The following is a 23,315-nucleotide window of genomic DNA, read 5'->3' as shown; positions in this document are numbered from 1 at the left end:
CGCAAAATAATGCATGTTAATATGCTTGTGTTGATGGGCCTCAAAGGTGTGAACATAGCCTGAATGTTTTTACATGGAGAGGGCTGCAGGATAAGCAGATCTTGTATTTCATGCAAGGTAAGGTTTTAAATAACAATAGTTTTTTGCTTTGCTACCTGTAACAAATCATTATAAAGTTACCATTACAACATTCTGTTTTCAAAGAACAGAATATACAATACTGGATTAATAATTATTAGTTGATGACATCATGCATTTGAAAATTATTTGTATGTTACACACATTCATTCTGCTGAAGCATTCTCATTATGCTTGACACAGACACACCTAATACATACATACTCTGTAAACAAAGCATAGACTATAACTGCTGACAGTACTCACAATGCAGAATCAACTAAACATTTACAACCTAGAAGACATTATCTTCCATCTTGTTTTTGAGTTATAATGTTATTTATTTTAATTGTCCATAGTAATTGTTAGTACAGCTGTGCATGTATATATACAATGGCTGACATAAATACAGTACGGTATATGAAATTTCCTAAACACAGGCTCCAATCACAGTCATACACACAGCATGATATAGGTCACCAGTTACAGAGCTGCCAACTTTTACAAGGATAATGATTGCATGCTCTGGTTTATAGTCTAGTGGTAGCAGTGTTTCCCAGCTTCAGCATTCAGAGACCACTAAAGTATTATATTTTCTATGTAGGCACACAGCCTTGTTCATCTGTAATATCTTAAAGCGTATCTATAGCCAAACAGGGTTGGAACTCCTGACCAGTTTTACCACCGTTGGAGGATCCATTAGAGAGATTCCTTTGCTTCCTGTCTTGTAAAAATGTTGCCCCAGAACAGGAAGTGAGGGGAAATCTCACTAAAAGCAATACAGACAAAAGTAAAAATGTATTTTTTTATGTTAAAGACTTACTCTACTTTTTGCACCATGCTACAAGTGATACCTGTATTTAGCAAGGAACATTAAACATGGTGCAAATCGGACCCACCCCCCCTAAACCCGCTTGCCCCTTTACTTGACAGCATGTGGGAATTCTTTCCCCCACAACAGCTGTCAGATTTGTTCCAGCGATCTGTGAATGAATCTTCTCCCATGGCAGACAGACTCTTAATGGAACACACAGGCGGTGATCACCGCATCCCTTAGCCCACTGACACTTCCTCCAGCTCTCTAACTGAAAGTCTGTACCTTGGTATGGGCATAGAGATGGAGGAAGAATCTGAAGGGCCCTGCCATTGCACTCATCATCTACTCATTGGGGTTGGAATGCTTTTGAGGCTCATTTGCAAAACATAAATGCACTTTTTTTCCTTGCAGATTTACAGTATATGCATTTATTTATTTCGTAAAATGTAGACTTAGCCTTTAAGCAGGAGAGTGCAACCTCTCCTAGACTTTTACTATTTTCTGTTTGCCTGTTGCACATTTCAGAACAGAAAGTGTGGGGAAATCTCTTTAATGAAAAAACAGTGTAAAACCTGAATGGCGTTCTAGTTTATCCAAAACAAAAACAAAAAAACGGTATAGATACCACAAAAAAAAAACCCTGCAAGACAAAGGCATAATGAGCTAGTATGCATAGCTCATTATGAAATACTCACCTTAGAGCAAAGCCCCCGCAGCGGTCCCAGCTCACTGCTTTACCCAGCAAGATGTCTCCCGGAGTTATTACCGGGTATCACAGGCTCCAGCGCTATGATTGGCCGGAGCCACAATGACATCACTTCCATGCATGTGCGTGGGAGCCGTTTGTAACGGCACGTCAGCTGAAGCAACGGCATTGTTGCTTCAGTGCCCATGTGCCGATGACGTTGGCACATGCTGATACATGGGACAGTTTAGGAGATATCAATTGTAGCTACAGGTAAGTCATATTATAGGCTTACCTGTAGTTAAAAAAAAAGTGGTTTGTAAGGGTTTACAACCACTTAAAGCATATCTAAAGCACAAACACTTGGCTTTGGATATTTCTAAAGACACTGCAACCTCTGTGGCCAAGCCCCTGTAAGTGGGGCGAAACCTGTCAGGGGGTGTAGCCTAAGGTTGCCACATCATCCCTTTAATCCAGGACACATATTAATTACACAGGTTCTGAGGCTGAAGGTGGTAATTAAACTCACTTGGTGCCTTATCTGCATTAAATCAGCCTCATAACCTGTGTAATTCATATGTGTCCTGGATTAAAGGGATGATGTGGCAACCCTAGTGTGGCCAGAGCAGCGCTGGCTGAGCCATATCCACATCTAAAGCCAGGGTCTGTTTTCATCTTACCCCACATACGGCACTACCACCTTGTTCTGCATTGAAAAAGTGTCAGTAAGTGGGGATGTACTAAAACTAGTGCACACAGAATCTGGTGCAGCTGTGCATATTAACCAATCAGCATCTAATTTCAGCATGTTTAATCAAGCTTTGGCAAAAAAATCTAGGAGCTAATTGGTTACTACGCAGAGCTGTACCAGATTCTGAGTGCATCAGTTTTAGTAAATCTCCCCCAGTGTCTCTTTGCGAGGTTGTAAACCTCTGAAACCCCCCCCCCCCAAAAAAAAAAACTGCAAGACAAAGGCATAATGAGCTAGTATGATTTGCATACTAGTTCATTATGAAATACTTACCTTAAAACAAAGCTATTGCAGTGGTCCCTGCACACCGCTGTCACAGCCGACATCTTTCCTGGAGCTTCTTGTGGGTTTGTCCCATGCCTGCGCAGGAGCCGATGTTGACATCACAGACTAAGAAGGAACACGTGAGCCGTTCCTTCAGAGCGCATGCCATTATGTCACTGGCTGCATGCACTGGAAATATCTCCTCAACTGTACAGGTTTAGGAGATATTTTCAATACCTATAGGTAAGCCTTATAGGCTTACCTATAGGTAAAAGTTTGCAGAGAAAGTTCCAGCCTGGGTGGAAAAAAATAAAATAAAATACTGTAGCTGCTGACTTTTATTATAATATATAGCGATGTCCGCACCCGAAGCCAACCCCTCCATCGGCTCCAGGTGCAGGTGCCGGCATCCTTACTAAGGGAGACAGAAAGTGAAGCCTTGCGACTTCACAGCCTGTTTCCTACTGCCAATGCACAAGTCGTGCGGTGCTTTCTGGATGGTCCTGTCGTCTTCTGGGACACACACAGTCCCAGAAGAAGGTGGCGGGGTTAAGAGGAGGGACAAAAAAAAATGCGGAAGTGACATTTAGTTCCACGGCCCTGTGGGATGGAAGTCCCAAAGAAAATGCAAGAAAAAGGCATGACATTTTTTTTTAAATATCCAACAACGAGTGTGGTTTCGGTTTCTAAGGAGTTAAATGTTTTGCCTGGAACTCCACTTAACTTGAATTTTGAATGAATGTGGGTCAATTTGGTCTAATGAAAAAAATAAATAAAAAAAATGCAATAGTAAACCCTTTCACAACCCCCCCCCCCCCCCCCCCAGTAGTCTCTAAACACTGGCTTTAGGATGCACTGGCCAACTTTTTTATTTACCACACTGTAAGAATACACATCAGTGTTAATTTTGGCAACACATTTTCAAATTTTGATTTAGTTTTAGTCTTAGGACTAAAATGGCATTTTAGTTTTAGTCTTCTGCAATTGCTTTAGTTTTAGTCGTATTTTGTCGACTAAATCTCCAGGACATTTTAGTCGACTAAAATTGCCTTCATTTTAGTCGACTAAAATTGCCTTCATTTTAGTCGACTAAAATCCCCAGTACATTTTAGTCGATTAAAACTAATTTTAGTCGACTAAAATCGAATGGGTGTAGTTAAATTGTAATGCATTATTTAAGCATTTCTCTACAATTTCCAAACTCATTAAATACTGCTGAAGTAAAAAATCTAGTATGTTATTATTTATGTAATTGAGGTATGAACATGCACTACAGACCAGTGTTAATTTTGATGTCAAAGTTCAATTTAGTCTTAAGCCTTGTACACACGACCGGTCGTGTGCATGTTTTTTGTAGAGAAAACTGTCAGGCCGCGTACACACGACCGAGAAACTCGACGGGCGAAACACATCGTTTTCCCCGTCGAGTTCCTTGTTCGGCTGTCAAAAAACTCGTCGAGTCAAATTTTCCCATTGCCCGTCGAGGAAATAGAGAACATGCTTTCTTTTTGTCTCGACGAGTTTCCCAATGGGTTTCTCGGCGAAAAGTGTACACACGACCAGTTTTCTCGGCAGAATACGTCTCCCATCGAGTTTCTTGCTGGATTCTGCTGAGAAAACCGGTCGTGTGTACGCGGCCTTAGGCCCCTTTCACATTGAGGCGTTTTTCATGCGGTACAGCGCTAAAAATAGCGCTGCTATACCGCATGAAAAAACCTGCCCTGTAGTGTTCAATGTGAAAGCCCGAAGGCTTTCACATTAAAGCGGTGCGCTAAAAGTCCTGCTAGCCGCATCTTTACCGCGGTATAGGAGCGGTGTGTTCACCGCTCCTATACCGCGCCTTCCCATTGAAATCAATGGGAAAGCGCGGTAATACCGCGGTATTAACCCTTTTTCGGCCGCTAGTGCCCGAATATTGCGGTAAATACGACGGTATAGCAGCGATACAAATAGCACGGCTATACCGTCACCGCGGCTCCACGCCTCAATGTGAAAGAGGTCTTATGGATCTCGACAAGAAAAAAAGAGAACATGCTCTCTTTTTTCTCGTCGGGAGTCTCAATTTCCTCGTCGTGTTTCTCGTCGGGCTGGTTTACGACGAGAAACACGTTTGTGTGTATGCTTAGAAACCCGCGCATGCTCAGAATAAAGTATGAGATGGGAGCGTGCCTTTGGTAAAAGTCTGGTTTGTAATGGAGATAGCACATTCGTCACGCTGTAACAGACTGAAAAGCGCGAATCGTCTCTCCGCAAACTTTTACTGAGATTAGCAAAATCAGCCCCAAGGGAGTCGCCAGTGGAATCAAACTTCCCCTTTATAGTGTCGTCGTACGTGTTGTACGTCACCGCATTTGAGAACGACGAGATTTTGTCTTGACAGTGTGTACGCAAAGAAAGCTTGTCAAGATTCTCGACAAGCCTAACAAGGAACTCGTTGAGGAAAACAATGTTTCTTTTACGACGAGATTCTCGGTCGTGTGTACTAGGCCTAAGGCCCCGTACACACGACCGAGTTTCTCGGCAGAATTCAGCCAGAAACTCGATCGGAGCTGAATTCTGCCGAGGAACCCGGCCGTGTGTACACTTTCGGCCGAGGAAGCCGACGAGTTCCTCGTCGAGCCAAATAGAGAACATGTTCTCTATTTCCTCGTTGTTCAATAAGGAAAGTTGGCTCGCCGAGATCCTCGGCGGCTTCACACAGAACTCGACGAGCAAAACGATGAGTTTTCCCCGTCGAGTTCCTCGGACGTGTGTACGGGGCCTAAAGTCTTTTGACTAAAATGCCATTTTAGTTTTAGTCGTATTTTAGTCATCTCAATTGTTTTAGTTTTTGTCGTATTTTAGTTGACTAAAATGGTAATAAATGTTCTGACAGTTAGTTGACTAAAATGTTTTAGTCGCTTTTAGTCGATAAAATTAACACTGATACACATACTGTTCTGTTTGTGTGGACATCATTGTGGTGCAGGAAAAACGAATTTAGAAGAGTTCCAAAATGGATTTGGACTGGCGACTCAGCAGAAAACATGCAATCACTATGGTTTTATCAATGTCAAAATTTGGCAACTCGTACATGACAGTGAGGCACAGGCAAAAGGAATAAGAAGCAGTGCAATAGCTACCTGACCAGAAGGGAGAAGTGGAGGGGGGCACAAAGCTGTACTCAGGCGCAGTAACAAAAGCAAACCCACACAGCACAGACGTGGCTTTGAAAGAAGACAGACAAGCAAAGACCAGTGTCACAACTGCTTTACAGAGTCGCTAGAAATTAAACCGCCCCAGATCTACACGGCATCACTAAGCAGCACAACTATGATCCACAGGGGCCTATTTATAAAGATCGGCAAAATAACCGCGTCTGGGCTTAGGCAGGAGTAAATTATCGACAAATGACAGATGGAAAATCTTTATGACCCGACACAATCCATTTACAAAAATGTATTTGGCTGAATTATATTCACCTGTGTTGAAATATGGGAACAAATGAGTGGATAGATTGCCCAGAGCAGCTTTATAAGTAGGTTAAACTGTCAGAAATGGATTCCTGACCTTTTATAAATAGGCCCACAGTGACAATAAGTAGCACAGCCATACTTCCTTCAGCTCACACAAAGCATAGTTCACTCACAGGCTCCCTGCTCTTCTTGGCAGTTACAAAAACAACAACAGTACAGTCACAGGAAGTCTATGAATGCTATTGTGTGAAACTGATAACTAATGTGTTATATGGATATATATATATATATATATATGTTTACTCAATCTATGCTTATTAAAGTAGGATTTTGACAAATGTCAAGTTGCTTTGTTTGTCGCTGTCCTAATATCACTGTACTGGAACTCATAAATTGTGACTTTGCAGCTGCTTTAGACCTAATTAATAACAGCTACCGGGTATAGATAAAGGATATCATGCATGCACTAAAAAATGGCTCAAACTCGATGTCTCCTAAACCATATATAAAGCATACATAGTATTTTTAACCAGTTAGGTAAGGCCTTATATTATATAATTGATGATACAGTGCATCTGGAAAGTATTCACAGCGCTTAATTTTTTCCACATTTTGTCATGTTACATACAGTCTTATTGCAAAATGGAATAAATTCATTATTTTTTCTTCTTTCACGTTGTCATTATGGGGTATTGTTTTAAGGAAAATAAAGAATTTAATTAATTTTGGAATAAGGCTGTAACATAACAAAATGTGGAAAAAGTTAAGTACTTTGAATACTTTCCGGATGCACTGTATGTATAAAGGAGATTGTGTAACTAAAACTAAAAACAGAAACATCAGCACAAGGGACATTCCTCATTCTTTAGGGCTCGTTCACACATGTTTTGATCTCTGAAGAGCGATTCGTGTTTGCAATCAACATGCGGCGAGGAGGCATTGTATTGCCTCCTCACCGCCTGCTTCAGCCCTTTTGCATGCGGCTGTGGGGCGTTTTCAGAGCAGCCACATTCACTTTAATGGGTTTCATTCGGTGTGCGACTGCTACTAAAGGCAACAGGGAGTATTATTCCTGCCATGGGATGTGTACACCCCCGGCTGCTGCCTCTGTAGCTAAACTAGTGATTGGGAAACCGTAAAAATGTGGCTTAACCACAGAGTTTTTCCACCACTCAACTGCTAGTGTGAACAAGCCCTTAGTTAAAATCCTCCTCCATCCATGAACCCCCTAGCAAATCTAGTGACGGCAAATTTCAAGGTACTTGTGCCATCTGAGCACTTCTTTCAATTTGTCACTATTCCTTAGCTCAGTATCAAAAGTGACACCATATAACCAGGGAAGATCAAAAATTGTATTGAGCTGTCCCACGGGATTAACCGTTTCAAAGGGGTATTGAGCCTCACTGGTAACAGGGTGAGTGGCCACCTGATACTGTGCTAAGGAATAGTGGCAAATTGAAAGAAGGAAGTGCTCAGATGGCACAAGTACCTTGAAATGTGCCGTCACTAGATAAAGTCTGCATATGGAAAAAGATTTGAATATTGATCGATCAACCTGCTAAACTTTTTAAGATAACAGGTGTGACTGTAGGGCAATTGTTTTTCCCTCACTTTTTTGGCACAGATGTTCCCCGTTGGACCTCTTGGTGGGTCTTGGGGATTATTTGGAACCATGACCATTCTGAAAGGTGGTAATGTTTTAAAAAAGGTCCTACATAAGCTCCAGAAGAAGCCACGTTTGTGGTGAAACATGTAGAGGCAACCATTCTTTTGTATTGTGACCACTGGGCTGTTTTTTGCCCTAACTGTATAAGTAGTTTTATACGGTTTATTTATTAATACATTTTCTATCTTTTGTATAATTGATTTCAGATTTTTTTGCGCCTCCAAACTCCACTCTCTGCTCTTTCGGCATATCTTCTCTTGTTTAATTTAAAGGAGGAGGTGCGTATAGTGAAATCTCCAAGCTCCAATACTAATTTGATATATTGTTTCAATACTGCAATGAAATAGCCTTTGTTTATAATACAGAGTGTTTAACCATCCAAAATGTCATTCTGCTAGGATTTATATCTATTTTAAGGTAAATATGATAAAATGAATCACCAGCCATTTTGGTCACAATCAGGCTATGTAGATTTCTGCCTTTTAAATTCCTTTTTTGGAGATTGCTGTCATCAGGCTTCTTTGTTCTAATCTGCTTAGTCCTCCTTCATAGCTTCACAGTTATTATTCTTGATAAAACTCTGCTTTACCTAACACTATGGTCCGGTTTCTCCAGATGTTTGCATTATAGAAATGCATGCATAATCAAGCAGAAAGGAGTTAAAATGTTGTCATTAATTATGAGTAAAGCAGCAGAAAGGTATTTTTTAGGCACTATGACTGCGTTATAACACTACATATCTGTAAAGTTATAACCCCATTGTTTATTGGTTGCTGTAAGTAATTACACTTTGCAAATTAAAGAAAGGCAAGGAGACTTAGTGCAATATATATATATATATATATATATGTGAATATACACTGTAGGGTTGATTTACTAAAACTGGCTAGTGCAAATTTAGTGCAGGTATGCATGGTGGGGAGGGGAAAGCCGAGAACCTGCTCGCCAGCTTTTTCCCCCTACACACGGCCACTTTTCCCAGCAGGAAAACTGCCATGAGAGCTTTGGCCAGGAATCCCGGCAGCTCCACCCATAGGAAAACTGCCGGGAAAAAGACTGCCGGGAATCCCAGCAGGAAAAAGAAAACATGTTCTCTTTTTTCCCGCTGGGATTACCGGCGGTTTTCCTATCGGGAAAACTGCCATGGAGCATACACACGCCCAGTTTTCCCGGCCAAAAGCTGTCATGGCAGTTTTCCCGACGGGAAAACTGGTCGTGTGTACGAGTCATTAGACAACAACAAATAACTTCAGCTGTTTCCAGCTGATGGACTACTATTTGCAAGTAGGTTTTCAGGTGCTGTGAGCATTTAAAAATAGATAATATCCCGCAAATCCATCTCAGACATGTGAATATTGCTCATTATCCAAGCACATCTGTTATATAAAAGACTCCTTGTCTAGAGAAGACCTCTGATCTATTTCTAGTAGTATAATTTGTACCTTTTAATTCTACATAAAAAAATGCTTCTGTATAAAAAGGGAACTAGTCGAAGATATTTATTGAAGTATCATGCCTGACAAGGCTGTCAATAGATGAATACTTACACATCCCAGAAGATCTATTACTTGCATGGCCAACCTGATTTTCCACAGCTTTGTAAGGTAAAAGAAGAGCTGTATCCAAACTCCTGAAACCCTCCCGAAGAGACTGGTGCTTATAATACTCTACAAGCTCCTGTACAAAAAAACAAACAAAAACAAGATGGATATGAGAGCAATAATAATACTTAATAACACTTTATAGAAATTCACACTAAAGATACAATTCACTAAGTAAAATGTGACACGCCTCATTTCTTCCCGGCATCTCTGTGTTTGAAATGGGTACGTGTGATGCAAATAGCACAATTAGTCAATATTAGTCAATTAGTACAATTTTAACCATTTCGCTGCCATGTCCATATGGAATTAAAGAACCGCTTCCAGCTGGCTAGCTGTATGCCGTACAGACCTGACATTCCTCCTTCTGCTATAAGCTCATGGACACTTCAGTGACCACAAGCTTATAGCAAAACTGTTTAGCAGACTCTGCTGATCAAGCCAATAAAAAGGTGATAAATCCGCGCTTAGGTAAGCCAAACAAAGGTTGCAGCCCTCCTAAAAACTCCATAGGGAGAATAAGAATGTAGATTATTAAGAAGGGGTGATGGCACTACCTCCCACTAAGTGCTAATAAAGTCTCATTGAATATGAAGCCTAAACATAAATCAGTGTAAAATGTGACTCCTCATAAGTTACCAATAGTGCAGTTAAACCTACTAATGAGGCTTATGAGTGTAAACAAATGTGCTTAATGGGTTTACCTATGTGACACCAAGACAAACCATTCACATAAATCCCAAAAACATGAAATTATACTGAAACATCTAAAGTGCATCAATAGAATAGATAATGTCCATTAACATAAAGTGCATCAACAAAAATATGTTAATAAATATAAAGTGTCCAGTGCAGCAGTGATATATATCACCAAATTGATACGACTGGCACCTATATAGTATATAGTTCAGACTGTAATATAAGTCCAATAGGTAAACACAAAGCAAATAAGTTCTTCAGAGTGGTTCCAAGTGACAAAAGTGCTCTCAGCTGGCAAAATGGTGACTTCTGTGAACCCTTCTTGTGTCCCCGCTTACCAGATCCTAGAGCCCCTACAGGGGTATCAGGCACATCAGGTATGGATCCGGCTTGTCCGCACAGGGGGTCCTTATGTCCAAGTTGAAGCAGTCACTCATATGCTCATGCTGCAAACAGGTCCAATGGCACAGGGAAATAGGAGTTTCTCAAATGGGCAGAGACAAAAAAACTCCCATAGTGTAATCCGTAATGCACGGTAGGTATTTATTAAAAGTATAAAATCAAAAACAAAAATAAAAAAGTTGTTTCAGTATAATTGCATATGTTTTGGGGATTTATGTGAATGGTTTATCTTGGTGTCACATAGGTAAACCCATTAGGGAAGCTTATTTGTTTACACTCATCAGCCTCATTAGTAGGTTTCACTGCACTATTGGTAACTTATGAGGAGTCACACTTTACACTGATTTATGTTTAGACTTCATATTCAATGAGACGTTACTAGCACTTAGTGAGAGGTAGTGCCATCACCCCTTCTTGATAAACTGAAATCTAAAATAGTTTCCTGTGGTGAGTGCAAGTACATGTGTTAGTCATCAAATTGATCCCTGTTTTCTGTGGAGCTACTTAGGTTCTAGGACCAGGGATTCCATGGAACCTATATTTCTATTCCAGTTGCTAAGCTCTGCTCCCTATAATTCAACAGATAAATGCCAGTACTTCAGTGGGCAGTATACACTCTGGCATTTGACATAAAGCTAACAAGGAGTGGGGCTTAAATTTGACTTTGGACTTCTAGGCTCCATGTACTACCTCTATCTAGAAGTTAAGGGAGCTCTACAGGGATACAGAGAATTGAAAATAAACGCAAGAACTTGCACCATGAAATAAAATTGGCACCATTGATACCTCAGATATGTTTGGGCCAGTTAAAGAGTACATCAAGATAACCATATAACCCTCTGTACTTTGTTGCATACTGAAACAGAAATAACTAGCATCATTCAGTGGGGGCCTATTTTGAAAAGGTGTTTTCTTTAACTGCTTCCGGGCCACCCCACGTACTTTTTCTGTGGCAGGGCGGTACGTTAGCGCAAAATTACGTACAGGTACATTGCAGCCTCTTCCGGGTCTGGGGTACGTGCGCACGTCGGTGGTGACCTGCCCCCGCTGTGGTTTGACACAGCGGAAGCCAATCAGCGGGTCCGGCAGACACGATCTTCGCCGGCAACTAGCGATCTCTCCCAAGAGAGGCAGAATGGCGGTCTGCCTATGTGAACAAGGCAGATCCCTGATCTGTTAGAGGGGAAGAGAGAGATCTTGTTTCCCTGCTATGCAGAAACACAGATCTCTCTCTTCCCCCAGTCAAAGCATACCCACACAGTTAGCAAGCACTCCCTATGACCACATTTAACTATTTGATCGCCCCTGATGTTAACCCCTTCCCAGCCAGTGCTACTAGTACAGTGAGAGTGCATTTTTTTAGCACTGATTATCACAGTGGTGTCATTGGTCCCCAAAAAGTAGGGGTGCAACGGATCGCCATTGATCCGTGATCCGCACGGATCAATGACTTTGGATCAGCACACACGTGATCCGTGGCGTGCCGTGGGACTGCAGAGCAAAGCGGTAAAAAACACATTGAAATTGTCTCTGCTCTGTTTGCACACAGCCCGCCTGCTCCTAACCACGCTGTGATAGACAGAATGCGTGTCCAATGCACTGATGTGTTTTGTCTATGACAGAGTGGGCTTAGGAGGAGGTGGGGCTGTATGCGAGCAGGAGTGGAGACGTTTAAACATACGGGCCTGACTCTAAGTGAGTTGGTTTCTAGCAGAGAATGTGCTGCTGCCGCCCCCGTCCGTTCCCCCCACACCTCTCCCAGCTGGCTCTGTCCCCCCCCCTCCTCCCCCCAGCTGCCGTCCGTCCCTTCCCCCCCCACCCCTCCCGGCTGGCTCTGTCCCCCCCCCCCCCTCCTCCCCCCAGCTGCCGTCCGTCCGTTCCCCCCACACCTCTCCCGGCTGGCTCTGCCCCCCCCCCCCTCCTCCCCCCAGCTGCAGAGTCTCCTGTCCCTGCTGCAAATAGCACACAGTGAGAGGGGTGAGCTGTGAGCTTGTGCTGTTTTATAGCACAAGGTAAAAATATATATATTTTTTTCAAAATTTGTAGTCTTGTTTTGTTTAGAACGCAAAAAATAAAAACCGCAGAGGTGATCAAATACCACCAAAAGAAAGCTCTATTTGTGGGGAAAAAGGGACAATTTTGTTTGGGTGCAGTGTCGCATGCCTGCGCAATTGTGAGTTAAATTAGCGCAGTGCCGTATCGCAAAAAATGCTCTAGTCAGGAAGGGAGTGTAACCTTCTGGGGCTAATTTGTTTAATGTCCTTTATATTCTAAATTAGCTACAAATGTATGATATACTTTAATAATATATATTAAAGGACATGCTTTAAATGGCCCTCATTGCAAAAACCTGGAGCAGTTGTTCTCTTACAACTGTTCCAGGTTATTTTACTGGTAAGCATTTAAAGCAGAGTATTAAGTATATCATTAAATTGTAATGAAAACTGTACATGTATGAATATTTTAAATGTTGCCTCTAGTGTAGGAATTTAAATGGACTATCTTAATGTGGTTCATCAGTTATGAATGCTGTAAGAAGGACCTGCTCTACTGGTATTATTTAAAACAAAAAATGTATGGGACAGGGACACTAGCAATCCAGGTTACCCTACACTTTTATGAAGCAAGGCAGGCAAACACAGTTTCCATACAGAAGGGCTCTGTAGAGCGGGGTCAGCAACCTGTAGATCGCGGCTAGGTGACTGGTAGATTGTGGTCTGGGCTTGCCGACCCACCATCCCAGAGCATTAAACAGACTGCAGTGCAGAGGGACTACTTGTAAAGTCGGAGCAGTAGAAGGGAGCAAGAGCCACTTAAAGCGGAGGTCCACACAAAAAGTGAACCTCCGCTTTTCGGAACCTGCCCCCCTTCCGGTGTCACATTTGGCACCTTTCAGGTGGAGGGGGGTGCAGATACCTGTATAATACAGGTATTTGCACCCACTTCCGGGGATAAACTCCCGTGGGAGTCATGCCCCTTCGTGTCACCCCCTGCTGTCTTCTGGGAAACACACTGGTCCCAGGAGACAGCGGGGACCAGTGACGGTGCGCCACGCGGCTCGCACACGCGCAGTAGGGAACCGGGCAGTGAAGCCGCAACGCTTCACTTCCTGATTCCCTCACTGAGGATGCTGGCGGGGGCAGCCGAGAGACGAGCGATTGCTCGGCCTCGGCTGCTGACATCGCGGGCACGCTGGACAGGTAAGTGTCCATTTATTAAAAGTCAGCAGCGGCAGTATTTGTAGCTGCTGGCTTTTAAAAAAAAAATTGGATGGACCTCCGCTTTAAGCCAGTGCCTCCTCTGTAGTGCTGGCTCCTGTCCCATGCAGAGTGATACCAACTGCACTCCATCTCTTATCCTGGCTAGTGATCTTCAGAATGGGGCCAGCAGCAGGAAAGAAGAGATCTTCAGGTCAGTGAGAAGCAATACACTGGGCATAATACTATAGGGCTGCTTTTACACCGAACCACGACTCAACCGCAGGGATTTACTACCTACTACTTACGTGTGAATGAGCCCTAAGAGTGCCCCTGCTGGAATGCAACAAAGGGCTCATTCACAAATTCAGCAGGCACTGCTACTCCTCTGAAAAGCAATCCAAATGTATTTGCCGGTTGGTGAGGAGGCAATATGTTGCCTCCTCACCACCTGATTTAAACCCATGATTGACTTTTTTCACATATGAAAAAATGTTTTTTTTTTAACATAAGACTTCATAAACATGCATACATTTCACATTGTATGAATCAAAGACCGCAAATGCATCACTTAACAAAAATGCTTAACATCCCATGGAGCAAACATCTCTTAGAATTGTTTAAATTCACCTAAAGCTTTTCTACAGCAGCTTAGCTATTTTTTCTATGACTATAACAAAAGCTACTGTAGGGAGCTATACAGATGGATATGAAGAATTAATAACCGAGAAATACCCAGCCTCTAGCACTGCAAATACAAATAAAATAAGTATATACAAGTAATATATTTAAATTGTAAGTGAACTAATTTATTCCCTCTATTCCAATTATACAAATATATTGTTTTGCTTTTATGGGTATGTTCTTGGATTGTAAAACTCCATAAAACACCATTACAAAGAGGCACAATTTGGAGAGTTTATGCGTTAAATTAAATCTCTTTCATTGTTATGTCTTCTAAAAGTCACTTTTTTCCTTTGAGGATTCATTTTAGTTTAAAAATAATACTGCAAAAACAACAAATTGACAGGCAATAAAATAGACACATTATCACACAAAGCAAATCATTCAAAGAAAGAATGTTTAGGCCAAACGGTGAAAATGTGTTAAAAATAAAGAACAGAGAAATAATTGAATTTATGCCCTGTTCCTATGACACCTAACGCTCAAATGCCATTACACTTTTATCCTGACCTGGATAAAGCCACTTGCAGTGTTCAAAACAATTCTAACAAAATCGTTGAAGCTGGTGGCATCTAGAACATCAGATTGCCAGATGACTTACTTTAGAATGATCCTAACATACACATGCAAGCTTGCATCAGCTGGGTGTGTATGTTTATGCATTGAGCAGCCACCCAAGAGCATTATCTCAGAAAAGCAACAGTGATCAGCCTGGAAAATACAATTTAGGCTAATCAGTTCTTCCCCCCAAGATTGATCAGATAAGTCTCTGTGGAACTAAAAAAGCATTTATGAAGGGAATTAAACCCCAAAAAGTACCCAGGTGCAAGAAAAGGGAGGCACTAGTGAAACTGCCAAAAACAGCAACAGACATGGAATCATAAACAACATAAATAACCAATGTGGCATAAGGTTCACACTATGGCAGCATCAGCAGTCTCTCTTCCAAGCAGGATCTGGGGAGGCTCCCATCAGCAAACCAAGTAAAAACAATGAGGAATGAAAAGTTCCACTACTAAGTGTAGCATTTATTACAACAGATTAATGAAAAGAAAAACAATAAAGGTTTGACAAAGGGACCATGCCCTGAAACACGTAACCACACCCATTTACATCACATGACATTATCACAGCCATCTTGTGGGCCTACAACACTTCTTTGCTGTCCACATTGGTTCTCATCCATTTGATATACACAGACACTCTGTTGGCTGTTCTTGGTGTTTCCCTGGTTTACTGCCTGGTTCCAAGCACCTTACATAACATCAACTTGGAGGGGCTTGCTCACTTGCTGGAAACTTATGGATTCACTTTTTATTATCTTATAAATGTGAGTGCATATCTATTGTTTTTCATTTCATAAATACAGTATGTTGTAATAAATGCCACACTAAGATAGTGGCGCTTTTCTCCCTTTTGTTTTTTCTGCGGAAGTTGTAAGCTGCCTATAGTCATACAATCATGCTAATCTAATTGTAAAAAGCAGCATCAGGTGCCAATTATCTCATGCCTATGAGCATGCTTAAGTAAACCCATGTTTTGCCCATGCAGGGAAAAAGAGCATCTTCACTTTAACCACTTGACCTTCGGAAGATTTACCCCCCCTTTATGTCCATGCCATTTTCTGCCATACAGCACTGCACTGCTTCAACAATTGCGCGGTCATGCAACATTATACCCAAATAAAAGTGACATTCTTTTTTTCCCTACAAATAGACCTTTCTTTTGGTGGTATTTGATCACCTCTGAGTTTGCTTGTTTTTGTGCTATATACAAAAGAGATCCGACAATTTGGGAAAAATAAATACATTTTTTACTTTCTTCTATAAAACCTATCCAATAAAAAATAAATAAAACATTTCTTCCAAAAAATTGGGCCAATATGTATTCTGCTACATATTTTTGGTTATTTTTTACTAGTAATGGTGGCGATCATTGACTTATAGCGGGACTGCGATATTCTGACACTTTTGTGCTAAAAAATATGCACTGCCACTGTACTAATGACACTGGCTAGGAAGGGGTTAACATCAAAGGGTTAACCAAGTGCCTAGCCACTGTTTTACTATACTGTGGGAGTTGCTTTTACTATGGGGAAGAGATGGGATTTATTCCCTGCTTTGCAGGGACAGAAATTCCATCCCTTCCCACCTGTGAGACTGGCAATCTGCTTTGTATACATAGGCAGACCACCTATATGTCTCTCTGCCCAGCAAGGACATTGGGTACAGTGCACCCACCAATGGGCTTCCGTTGTGTGTAATCACAGTGGAAGCAATCAGCCGCCAGCGAGCATGTGGGCCCCCTACCTGGAACAGTCGGATCATGTATATATATATATATATATATATATATATATATATATATACACACACACACACATGATCTGGTGCACAGGTGCTGCCTTGTAGCAGTAAAACCTTAAGTGGTTAATAGTGGCTCCACCCACAGAACATACCTACCCTTTGATTCCCCACTGCTCTGTTCAGCTATCAGGAGCAAAGATGGTACTAAGGGAGCGTGAGACTTACCTTTCTTCCATCTGACAGTGCTGGCGTTTAGTGATTGCTTGAACAGGGACCCAGCACTGTCACTCCAGGAAGAGAGTCTTCAATATCTGGTGAGTTGCAAGTTGAAACTTGGAGCATACAAATGACAAGCTATTTTCACTCCCAGCATCTGAGTGGAAGGGTGGGTGATTAAAAAGGAGGTAAGTATACATCGTGGTGGAGCTGGCTTTAAAGTGAGCCTGTTGATTTGCCCTGCATCATTGTGCGCTTCAGATTCATTGGCACCAAAATCAAGAATACTTTTGTCACCAGAGCACATTTACAATAAAGAGAGAGCAGCACTTTCCAAGTTCCCATCCATCATAAATGGCCCTCACTGTATATATAGAGCAGGGATATGCAATTAGCGGACATCCAGCTGTTGTAAAACTACAAGTCCCATCTTGCTTTTGCCTCTGGGTGTCATGCTTGTGACTTCTATGCCTCATGGGAATTGTAGTTCTGCAACAGCTGGAGGTCCGCTAATTGCATATCCCTTATATAGAGGGTCCGATGTGGGAAAACAAAATCATTCTCTGATGTTTTCATTCAGCAAGCAGCAAAGCCTTCACGTTTGCCAGAGATGCTCTTGGGCAGAAAGAGTTTAACAAACAATAGATCAGTGTGACATTTTTTAAGTAAAGGAACGGAATCAATGCTTACCATTAAACTTTTAAATTTCCTATTTTCTGCAATGCGAAAAAAGCCATCTCTCGTTAATATCTTGATGTGCTTCACTTCATTGTTGTACCTGCGGGCAAAACATAACTTCTGAATATAAATTTGCTTTTAATCAGCCAAGGATCAATAATTACCTGCGGGCAGGGCCCAAAACAAGAGTAAACAGATTCATTGCAGAGCCTGAGTGTATATTCCATCCAACGCAGGCCTGACAACTCATTAACAGAATATATTTAGCAGGGTGAAGAAAACATGCAGTTTGTTTTTGAAAGATCAGGCTGCAGGATCATATTTAAATCCAATTAGCTCTTTCTTATACAGCATGATTACATTCAAATTATTTGTGGTTATGGGGCATTGCCTCATTTCAATATACAAAGGTGTCTCAATGAACTTCCTAGATGCCAAGTTATCCAGAACTTTTGCATTGTATGTGGTGGTAAAGAACAATAAATAGTCACAAGCTTTCTAGGCAACCAGCTCCACTATTCTATTACATTTTGGGTTTTACAAACAATACAAGTTAATGAAATCTACTACACTGAAGGTTAGGACAAAAACCAGCCTTAGCTATGTACATATGACCTGTGCTGTTGTATTGGGCACATCCTGAAGGGAGTACCCCGGAATTATCATCTTGTTCCAACATATATTGTAAGCGCTATGTAAGTAAGCACTAGGGGCCAGATTCAGGTAGAAGTGCGGTGGCGTAACGTATCGTAGATACGTTACACCACCGCAAGTTTTCATCACAAGTGCCTGATTCACAGAGCACTTGCAATGAAAACCTACGCTGGCGGCCTCCGGCGTAAGCCCGCCTAATTTAAAGGGGCGTGTGCCATTTAAATTAGGCTCGCTCCCGTGGCGGACCTACTGCGCATGCTCCGTTTCAAAATTCCCGCCGTGCTTTGCGCGAACTGACGTAATTTTTTCGATCGGCGACGTGCGTAGCGTACTTCCGTATCCCCGGACGTCTTACGCAAACGACGTGAATTTTTATTATTCGACGCGGGAACGACGGCCATACTTTATACAGCACATACGTGTGCTGTGTAAAGTTAAGGCACCAAAAACGACGACTAACTTTGCGACGGGAAACTAGACTAGCGGCGACGTAGCGAACGCGAAAAACCGTCGTGGGTTTCGCCGTAACTCCTAATTTGCATACCCGACGCTGGTTTACGACGCAAACTCCCCCCAGTGGCGGCCGCGGTACTGCATCCTAAGATCCGACAGTGTAAAACAATTACACCTGTCGGATCTTAGGGATATCTATGCGTAACTGGTTCTATGAATCAGTCGCATAGATACTCTGAGAGATACGACGGCGTATCTGAGATACGCCGTCGTATCTCCTTTGTGAATCTGGCCCTATGTATTTTCTGTAAAAATGTTGTTCTTCCTTTTCTCTTCAGTTTGAAAAATCCTGGAAACTTGTTGAGCAGTGGGTCAACTGAGTGGCTGTCGGTTTGTCCCAAAGCCAACTAGTCTATTAGATTATACCTCTAAATGCAGTCCAATTATAAATTATAATTTTTTATATCAAGCCAATTAAAACTTTGTGTCCACCCTAACCTGCTCCTATGGAGTTCAATTTTCTCCAATCAGACTAAATCCAGCTTTACTAAAAGCAATATCCATTAACATAAATAGAGTACAGCTAAAGGCAAAAGTTTTACTAATTTTGGATAGAGTAATGCCTCGTACACACGATCGAAATTTCCGATGGAAAAAGTCAGACAGACTTTTTCCATCGGAAATTCCGACCGTGTGTATGCACATCTGAGTTTTTCCACCGTATATTCCAAGAAATTCCGCCGGAGTTTACACAGAGAACATGTTCTCTTTTCCTCCGATGGAATTCCTTTGGAATTACGATGTGAGTTTGGTCGGGCTAAAGCCCGATCGTGTATACGGGGCATTAAGGAGGGTTTTAACCTCTGTAAGGGTTATTTTTTCTAACTGTGTCACCTTAGGGATATTTTTCTTCTTGTCTTCTGCCACAGCACAAACAGGAAGTGAGAGGAAATCCCTCCAAAGTGGGGGAATCACTGGTTGCGACCAGGGTCATCAGAAATAGTGTGCCCACTGGAAGATATTTCTACAATTCCTCTTCTGGGGACTCAAAATTTGGGATTTTCTTTTACTTTCACTTTTGATAATTACGGTTAACAGGACTACCGCCAGGGGGGTTAAGAACAAAAAAGGGATCTCTGCAGATAGGGCTACCAGTTTGAGACCCCTTTCACTGATGTAATAGCCACAAGAAATTGACATTGAATGCACACTTGGGCCTAAAAAAGCTTTTCACAACATTGACCAATTTACAAAATGGCAACAAATAATACTAAATACTAATAACATAGGATACTTTAAGCATTCAGCCCAGGATTTACAGAAGAGCAATTCAAATTGATTTAGTAACATGCATACAACTGCCATTTGTTTTATACAAAGATAATGCATACAATGGGTATATAAAAATAATTATTCATGGGATTATACAGTTGACTAGTTGAATTAAATATATCCTAACCATTTACATGCTTTCAATTATGTGGACTATCTTAGACCACAGACCATACAGTATATTTTCAACATGCCCTAAATTTACAGATTAATGGCATATTTACTGCCATCTTTGAATGGTCAACCTAGACTACTGTATGATCCCTTTATCTTTTGGCCATGAAACACACTCAGAAGTTGGTGAATCACATTTTGACAGCTGATTTTGTCTAATGCCCTGTACACGCGATCGGTTCGTCTGATGAAAACGGACCGATGGACCATTTTCATCGGACGAACAGATCGTGTGTGGGCCCCATCAGATTTTTTCCCATCGGTGAAAAGAAATAAAACCTATTTTCAATTTTTCGTATGGTTAAAAAACCAATAGAAAAAAACGATCGTCTGTGGGGAAATCCATCGGTCAAAAATCCACGCATGCTCAGAATCAAGTCGACGCATGCTCGGAAGCATTGAACTTCGTTTTTCTCTGCAGGTCGTTGTGTTTTACGTCACAACGTTAGACACGATCGGATTTTTAACCAATGGTGTGTAGGCAAGACTGATAAAAGTCAGCTTCATCGGATATCTGATGAAAAAATCCATCAGACCGTTTTCATCAGACGAACCGATCGTGTGTACAGGGCATAACCGCGCTAAACCGCTTCCACCTTATTCAACTCAGCTACATAACTGAATATAGCATGCTGGAATGCTGCAACATATATTGGCCATATTGCAAAACAAAATGGAGGCATTTAATAAAATTAGGACTTATGGGATGTATTTATTTATGGGAAATCTGTGCATATTTATACCTACCTGTCTGTTGTGCCCTTTACTTGCTTGGTATATAACAACTTATTTTTTACTTAGTAGTACAAGGTATGACATGATACAGTATACATGTATATTACGGAGTAGAAGCAGTGGCCATACAAAGGTTCAAATTTACATTTTGTCCTTATATTCTTCAGGTTAGTAAAGATGTAAATACACATCATATTTTTAAGCATCAATTTAATAAAATGTACAAAATTACCACTTTTATCCTGTTTTCTCTTCTATCTCAGTACAGCAGAGTTCTATATGGAATCACAATTTAGGTGTTTAAAAACAGTATTTTAATTTCAAGCTTGCTGCATTTATTAAAAATGAAGTGTTAAATCAGCCGAAAATGTAAAAATAATGGTGTGCACCCAAATTGTTTGTTTTTTGTAACAGGGATTTTATTTTTTTATTATGATCAGGACTAAATAAAATTACACTTGCTATTTTTAATGCTGCATATATTTCTCAGATGGAGAGTGTATGGCTATTAATTCATATTTTTAAATTGGTAATTTGCTAATATGCTGTAAATTGTCTGAACTGCCTCTCTTGTAAAAAAAAAAATTGAAGGATTTTAGATTGCACAGCTGATTAAGGAAAGCTACACTGACTCCCTCTCTTCTAGTGAAAACAGTAGCCATCTGGATTTCTAATTTACAGGAGCAGTTAACAAGTGGAGAGACAGTTCTGGGCTTTCTTAATAGATAGTCCATCAGGCTTTCCAAACATTGTAATATGGAAGCAGTTTAAATGTTTACTTGAAAAAATTAAGATTTTACGGAAGTATAGCAGAAAGCTTCCCTTTAAAAATAGTTGTATAATAATGTTAAAGCTTCCCTTTAAAAATTAAACTCAAGTCATATGTAAAAAACACAATTTAATCCAGTTATAGGCTTATTAAGCAAAGGTGTTTTCTACTTATCACAATATCCATTGTCATTTTTACAGCGATCAGTGCTATAAAAATGCACTGATTACTGTAAAAATGACACTGGCAGTGAAGGGGTTAACCTTTAGGGGATGCTGAAGGGGTTAAATGTGACCTAGGGAGTGCTTCTAACTTTTAGGGGGCGTGGCTTGCCATGACACATCGCTGTTCCCGATGACAGGGAATAGACGATCAGTGACATGTCAGGGGAGGGACTGGGAGATGTTGTGTTTACACTGACATCTCCCTGTTCTTTAGTACTGTGACCCGATCGCGGGACACTGGTGGACATCAAGTCACGGTGCCGACCACAGGGCTCGCAAATTAAAGGGGACGTGTATATACACGCCCATTTGCGCAGCCGTGCAATTCTGTCGACTTGTATCCTCGTGCGGCGGTCGGGAAGCGGTTAAAAAAAGCATTTTTCAGTAAGTCTTCTCTCTCATACATCAAGGGACACACACAGAAGTTTGTGGACTAGTAGGGTATCCAAAATGAGTACAACAATAAAAAAGGGAGGCAACAGTAAGAAAAACAGGACCACATAAGGAAAAACTAAGCTTGGGCCATGTGCAGCTCAAAAAACACACAAGAACACACAAGAACACAAGAACCTCACACCAAAAGCAAGCATCAGATGATGCCTGAATATCAACCTGGTAAAACAGAGAACATGTAAAAGACTGGGTGGCAACCCTGCAGATCTTGGAAAGAGATGTTTAATGCCGAAAAGTCCAAAAAGCACACACAGATCTACTAGAGTGTCTTGATAAGAAAGGATGGAACTTGCACTCTGAGCCACTGAGAAATGGATGAGTGAGAATCAGGTTAGCTTTTGCAGGGACCATTGGGGGTGAAAAAAAGAAAGTCAGTCTTTCTAATAGAAGCAATAGCTAAGAGACAGACATGCACAGCACAAACTACATCTAAACAATGAACAGAAATCTCCTTCTGGAGTGGGACAGAGGGCAGAAATCACAATGCCCTGATTGAGGTGTAAAGCTGAAAGCTTGAAAGCACCTTAGGAAGAAAGTAGGCTCTAGGCCTCCAGCTCATACACATGCTTCACAGCACGTGAGGGTGACAAATAATGTGTCCTTGTCAAGCCTCGTACACACGACCGAGAAACTCGACGGGCGAAACACATAGTTTTCCTCGTCGGGTTCCTTGTGAAGCCGTCGAGAAACTCGACAAGACAATTTTCTCCATTCCCGTCAAGGAAATAGAGAACATGCTCTCTTTTTGGCTCGTCGAGTTTCTCGACAGTTTCCTCAACGAAAATGTACACACGACCGGTTTCCTCGGCAGAATCCATCAAGAAACTTGGTGGGAGATTTTTTTTGCCGAGGAAACCAGTCGTGTGTACATGCTCTAAGAAAGAGTGCAAAGGGGAATGTCCCTGGCATGATTAAAAATCTATTTTTGAAGTGCAGAAGAAAACGACTGTATTTATTGACGTATAACACTCACTTTTTTACCC

At 41.4% G+C, this 23,315-nt stretch overlaps 1 protein-coding gene across 2 annotated transcripts in view; it reads right to left on the bottom strand.

Annotated features, from left to right (window-relative positions):
* VAV3 (vav guanine nucleotide exchange factor 3) overlaps positions 1–23,315 on the bottom strand; it is a 333,028-nt gene that overhangs the window by 5,163 nt on the left and 304,550 nt on the right. Inside the window, exons 24-26 of one of the 2 annotated variants that reach the window (XM_040359896.1) lie at positions 17,551–17,638; positions 9,303–9,432; positions 5,757–5,840 (exon numbers count right to left, since the gene is read on the bottom strand). In XM_040359896.1, coding sequence (XP_040215830.1) covers positions 5,757–5,840; positions 9,303–9,432; positions 17,551–17,638 — 302 coding nt within the window. The remainder of the gene's footprint in view (positions 1–5,756; positions 5,841–9,302; positions 9,433–17,550; positions 17,639–23,315) is intronic. The other variant, XM_040359897.1, reaches the window with a different exon arrangement.

This window comes from Rana temporaria, chromosome 7 (assembly GCF_905171775.1).
Source record: "Rana temporaria chromosome 7, aRanTem1.1, whole genome shotgun sequence".
Lineage (NCBI taxonomy): Eukaryota > Metazoa > Chordata > Amphibia > Anura > Ranidae > Rana > Rana temporaria.
This window is presented reverse-complemented; position numbering and strand designations above follow the sequence as displayed.